Source organism: Dreissena polymorpha, unplaced genomic scaffold (assembly GCF_020536995.1).
Source record: "Dreissena polymorpha isolate Duluth1 unplaced genomic scaffold, UMN_Dpol_1.0 chrUn129, whole genome shotgun sequence".
Lineage (NCBI taxonomy): Eukaryota > Metazoa > Mollusca > Bivalvia > Myida > Dreissenidae > Dreissena > Dreissena polymorpha.
Genome location: NW_026273443.1, coordinates 1 through 6,358, shown reverse-complemented (window position 1 = coordinate 6,358; position 6,358 = coordinate 1). Strand labels below are relative to the sequence as shown.

The 6,358-nt window shown below is 31.7% G+C and overlaps 1 protein-coding gene across 1 annotated transcript; it reads left to right on the top strand.

The window, feature by feature from the left end:
* Positions 1 to 802: 802 nt before the first annotated feature.
* Positions 803 to 2,447, top strand: LOC127864115 (baculoviral IAP repeat-containing protein 7-A-like; the record flags this gene model as incomplete). The annotated part of the gene is made up of 3 exons (XM_052403810.1): positions 803 to 863; positions 1,128 to 1,256; positions 2,285 to 2,447. Coding segments are annotated over exons 1-3 (353 nt in total), but the record flags the coding sequence as incomplete, so codon positions are not given.
* Between the last annotated feature and the right edge of the window lie 3,911 nt (positions 2,448 to 6,358).

Below are 6,358 nucleotides of genomic sequence, written 5' to 3'. Positions count from 1 at the left end.
TAGATAAATAGTAAAAAATATCCCGTTGACATAAGAATCCGATCAATATAAGATGGACGTTTTGTTATACGTTTATTTAAAAATCATCCATACTAATACATAAGTATTATACCACTATCTTAAATGTTCAACATGCCAATATCTGAAATTGTTACATGCACCCAAAGAGCTCCAGCAAATACATGTAATTATTTAAAATGACTATCTTATAGCAATGACTACTGGTAAAAGAAATTATAAAGACAACATAAAGGTGAGTCATCACCGATGAAGCATCTCTACTATTCATAATTGTATAATTAGCAACTGGTTTTTCTTACACACAATGTTTGCATGTACACAATTCTAAACATATGCTCATTAAAAGAGATATTACATAACGCTAGAATGGAAATATAGGTTGCAATTGTTTATTTGTAGTTTCAAGATGTAACATGATTATATAAATAATATCATATACAAAAATTAATGAATAAGCCTACAATTACTCATATCAAATATCATATAAAATATTCAAAACATAACACTGGACGAATACAAAACTTTAATCTATAAACATCAAGTAAATGGCAATAAGCTCAAACTTTGGGTACAAGTCCTCGTGGAAGTAACAACGATATCTTTCTCCTAACGCAAATAAGAAATGAATTTAAATCGCATGCACGCAATATCTTGCCTTTTTAATGCAAAATATAATATTGATTGATTGTCTTGATAACCATCAGTTTCCGTTGTATCGCTTTGAAATATTGTTGTTTACATTAGCTGCGAATGTTTCCCATTGTTATTAAGTTAACTACAGATGCCCTCCTTTGATCAAGTAGCATTGCATCCTCAGTACACGGAGTTGAAGCGGAACCAAGGTAAACATACATTAAAATTGGATTCCTCTCTTTTAAAGCATGCTATGTTCATAGAATATTCATAAATAATACGTTGTTTGGTGGTTCGTAAAATGTTATCATCAGTCTGTCAGGCACTCATATAATAAGCTGTTCAATAAACTAATATATGTGATATAAAAGTTCATATTCTTAAAAGTGATGTTAAAATAGTTTAACGGACATGTCGGTTATCTTTTTTTTTTAATTACTTTCACGAATCCGCAAATTGCATTTCTGTTTCAGTTAATGCCAAGCCTTATCGACATCCAGAAAAATCAACGATTGACACACGTTTGGAAACCTTTCAAAATGCAAACTTTCAATCGGATATATCGCCTGAACAACTCGCAGATGCTGGACTATATTCCAAAGGTAATATGAACCATTTGAAACCTTAAACATACTCCGGAAATGCATTATGGCATTAAAAGCCACACTTACACGTTAGTAACTTTGCCAAGATGTGTCCAACTGTCAGTATGCCATGCACTGTCTATTGAATACAATGTTTGTGTATAATTATTCAGATTATGGTGTCAAACAACAAATCACTACATAACACATCGTAGAACAATTAAGGATATCTGATTTATTTCTTACTGTACCACTGTCAGTATGATTAGATACGGAAGTTCCATACAAGTTCGTCACCCATGTTATCCATGATTTGAACTAAGGGATAAACACTTTAATTAAGTATAAATAGTTAGCATAAGGTACAAATTGCTGCGTTAATTTTCGATGTCTGTAATATCGGCATTTATCGTGGAATGCATTCAATCTAAACGGTTGAATTCGGCCCAGTCCGTTTTACTGTAAAATTTTCTTTTTTCCCCAGAAATGATAAGTGTGTTTAAGGGCACTGATATCTGATCGTTGGCTGTTTAACATGTGGAATAATTATAGCGGTCAATGAAATAAGAGAAAAACAGCCGAACGTTGTAATTAACATTTGCACAGCGTAACATTCTGTTGTAAATATCAAATTGTATATAAGATTTTTTTATGATGCTATAATTGTTTTATTTTGATATGCATTTTACATAGCAATGATTTTAATCGTATGCATATGTATTTACGCAGACTATATTTGTATGCGTTAAATGTGATATTTGCACTTATGTTTTTATTATTATGGTTTATTGAGCGTTGATGATTCTTTGGAAAGAAAGTGAAAACTTAATTTGCAACAAACTTAAGAAATTAATTCAGTCGAGCGCCGCAGTGTTATTATTGTGAATGAATTCATTTGATAGTTAAAGTGAATAATATTTGGTGCGGATACACTACCTTGATATATATCATAATGCATGTTGCTTGGAGTGAGATTGAACATATGAATTTAATTTTATCTTGTTTGAAATAACAATGATATATGTATTTTTGTTTTGTTTTTACAGGAGTGGGTGACCATGTGCGTTGTTTCGCCTGCGATGGAGGACTGCGTAACTGGGAAGTGCACGTTGATCCCTGGACAGAACACTGCAGGTGGTTTCCGTCCTGTTTGCAAGAGAAGTCAAAGGGGACCCGTTCATCGAGAATGTCCAGCAGCATTTTAGACACGTGAGTTATACAACCTGTAAAAATAACAGTTAAAAAATACACATACATATATCATATGTTGTTATAATTATTAAAACTAATATAAAAAATATTACAATATCCAACTTAATGTGGCAACGTGAGTGAATAATATGAAGTATAATTGTGTATTATACAGTAAGAAATCCTTTTATATATAAAACAAAGAAATAAATCAAAGATTCCGTCTTCGTATAAATATTATATGGTTCTTCATTTCATTTACAAATATATATAAAAATATAAATATATAAATATATATATAAATATATAAATATAAATACATAAATAAATAAATAAAATAAATAAATAAATAAATATATATATATATATATAAATAAAAAAATAAAAAAATAAATAAATAAATATATATATATATATATATATATATATATTCACACATATGGCCAGTTACGGGGTCTCTGATTTAGAAATAGGTTATGGGGTTCCCACTTTAAATACATGTATCTCCATACCCTTTTTTATCCGATATAAACACGAATTAAGGTATATAGGGGTACCTACTATTATTATTGTATATAAATACGTCATTTATTTAACGTCTTATACAAGGAAATATATAGCGAACTTATTTGCGAGGTATATACAATTTCAATTTCAGACCTGATTGTGGTTTTCGATTTAAGACCTTATTGTGAGATTTGATTGCATTACCTCCCCTACACCCCCCTCATAGTAATTAAAGGAGCCTAGATTGCGGGGTTGTATATAGACCCCGTTTTTTATATTGACCTCGTAAGTACAGTCTGAAAACTACAGAGACCGCGTAACTGGCACTATGTATTGGTATATATATATATATATATATATATATATATATATATATATATATATATATATATATATATATATATATATATATATATATTATATATATATATACTTATATATTTATATATTTATATATCTAGAACATCTTCTTTATGGAGACCAGTTGTATTATATTAACTGCATTAAGGATACCGCTAGATTAGGGGGACATTTTTGGTCCGCTTAATATTTACCTTCCTAATTAATCAGCGTAAATATGCAATTTCGAATTTCCAAGCACCGGATGATTAAATTGTATCTTAAATTAGGTAAATAATTTGTTCTCTATTGTTCTTTTATTGATTTATTAATTATAATAATTATAATAGACTTTTTAATATCAACCCTTGTATATTTTTTGTGTGCATATACTATGCATAAGGGAGACCGCACTTTTAACGCATGCACAACTTTAATGCCGCTATATATAACTATTTTTTCTTTTGTTTTTCAATATTTGTTGATCAATTCATCATACTAGAAAAAAGCACCAACAAAATGTGAAATATAAAAAAATAAATTTTTTGTTCCTACTAATTTTTTGATAATCCAATTTGTCTCTCGCGTGACGTAATCCAAGATGGCGCTCTCTCTGAAGTACGGCAAGCGGATGGTAAGATTTAATTTAAAATATAAGTTTAAAGGCACGTTTTTGATAGTAATTATTCATTGTTTTTTACACGTTTAAATAATTACATGTGTTTTCAAGTAAAAAACGTTCTTTAATGCTTTTTCATGAGCATTTTAATAACTAATCAATAGTGGGTGGGGAGTTGTCAATGTCAACTTTGACATACATGTTTGCAAGCACTCTCTCGCAGTTTGAAGCACCAGGGATTTAGCTTAATGATGCAAATCCCGACATATTTCCTACTTTTTCCCCTAGTTGATGTTGAACATCTCCGGGATGAACCGACCATCCGCTCATCCAGTGATATTTTTACAAATTGTCTCATCCGAGTCCTGTACTGTAGTTGCAATAATACAACTCCCAGCTATTGACCCTCAGTCGCTGGGAGTTGCAACTGCTCACGGCATTTCCATGTCAAGTCCCCCGCCCATAATCCGGGCGGCAGTTCAATCCGAAATATTAGCCACATAAACTATTTTCTGGCATAAATAAACACAAAAAGATCGTAAATATATCCATAATGCGCAAATTAAAACAACTAACATGATATGTTATGCTCGCATAATATTGATATTAATCTAAAGTTTCAAACACATCAATGGTTCATTTAAATGTATATGTTTTGCAATGGACATTCGAGTAATTCCGAAATCGAAAATACGCTATAGACTATCTCCGGAATCCTCGGCGAGATAGATCTCGTGTCTAATCTACCAATCGTAATATACCGACTATCTCCGGAACATCCGTAAGATAGATCGAAACGTCAATTCAAAACTTCGGCATTCGGTTTGATAACGGTTTTTGTATGAAGTTTTTGTTTTGAGTATTTCTGCACAATTCATTCGCAAATTGATATAGTTAATAACAGGTATTGTGTTTGTAACGATGTATTCGGTTGATTTAACTCGATTTTATAGACATACGTGAGACATATTTTTTAACATTAAAAATGGGTAAACAAAAGGAACTCTGAGCTGTACGTATGTACTTATAAAAGCTCAGAGCATTCAAGAAGATCTACCGAGTCCTGGGACTTGCAAATCTATGAGTCCGCGAATTGAAAGAATAAGTCCAAATATTAAATTATATTATTTTTTGAGAAATTTCAATGCATTTTTGGGACTCGCATTATTCGAAACTTTGCATCCCCAGAGGTTTTTGTGAGTATAGGACGCAGGACTCGCAGGTAAAAAAATCACTGCGCTCATCCTTGAACTCTTTCTATCTATCTATCTTTCAATACTGCCGAACTTCCCTCGCGGATATTACTGGCAGATATGGACACTTTCGAGTCAGTTTCCTGGGAAGAACCAGTGCTTAATGTCTATGGAGGAGATAATTAGAACGCTCCCTGAGTAGGAATCGAACCCACAAACTCCCGATCGCTAGGCGGACACCTCATCCACTACACCACCGCGACCTTTCTTGACAGTCTTCACCTTTCATATTTTTGTAAAAACTTAAACTAATTTGATGAACTCATAGTTGAAATGTACACTTTATTTTTGTTTAATACTTACTGAATAAATACTAACGATTGTTAATTGTTTTCATAAGCATTAGTAATTAAACCGCAGAAATGTATCAGCTAGCTTTATTATTTATATTTCGTAGTTTTTTTTAACAAATTGTTTTTATGACATTAATACTTTATGTATTGTTTCATTGGTAAGGTAATATTAATTAATTTGAAAGGCTCTTTACCATATTGGTTCGCTTCTACCTGACCTGACCCATTTTATTTGTTTACGAAATCGTAGTTTCACACTTGGCGCGAAATATACGTCATTATAAAGTGCATTATGGGATTGTTTTGGTTTTAGGTCATAATATACTAAATAGTTCCTTATTTAATTCAATGTCAAAGCGACAACTTTAAGCGAAAATAAATGCAACATGTTGCTCATAGAGACCCCCATAACCATACCTTTTCTTAAAGGCCATTCTAGGCGAAATCGATTTATGCAATAAAAAAAGATATGTCATGTTCAAACCAAAAAAGAACTTGACGCTAATCAAAATCGACTGTTTTTGCAACTTTTTTTTACGGCCGGTTTCTCAGTGGAATGTAACCTTTTTCAGTGCAATGCTTTACTCAAGTCTCTAAGTTTTATCATATTCAGGGATTCAGTGGTGAACACCTATTTATGCCCCACCACTATCTCTAAAAGATAAAACCCCGAACATTAGTTTAAAGTGTAAAACATGCCTTCAAGTCAACTATGGTATCTTTTTTAGAGAGTACAGCCCTATATGAAACGATTAGTATAGTATACTGTAACCTATAATTTAGGTAATAATATACTAAATTAGTTTCCCTATATAATTCAATGTAAAAGCGACAACTTTAAGCGAAAATAAATTGAAACCATTTTTGCAACATAGAGACCCCTATAACCATACCTTTTCTTAAAGGCCAGTCTCGGCA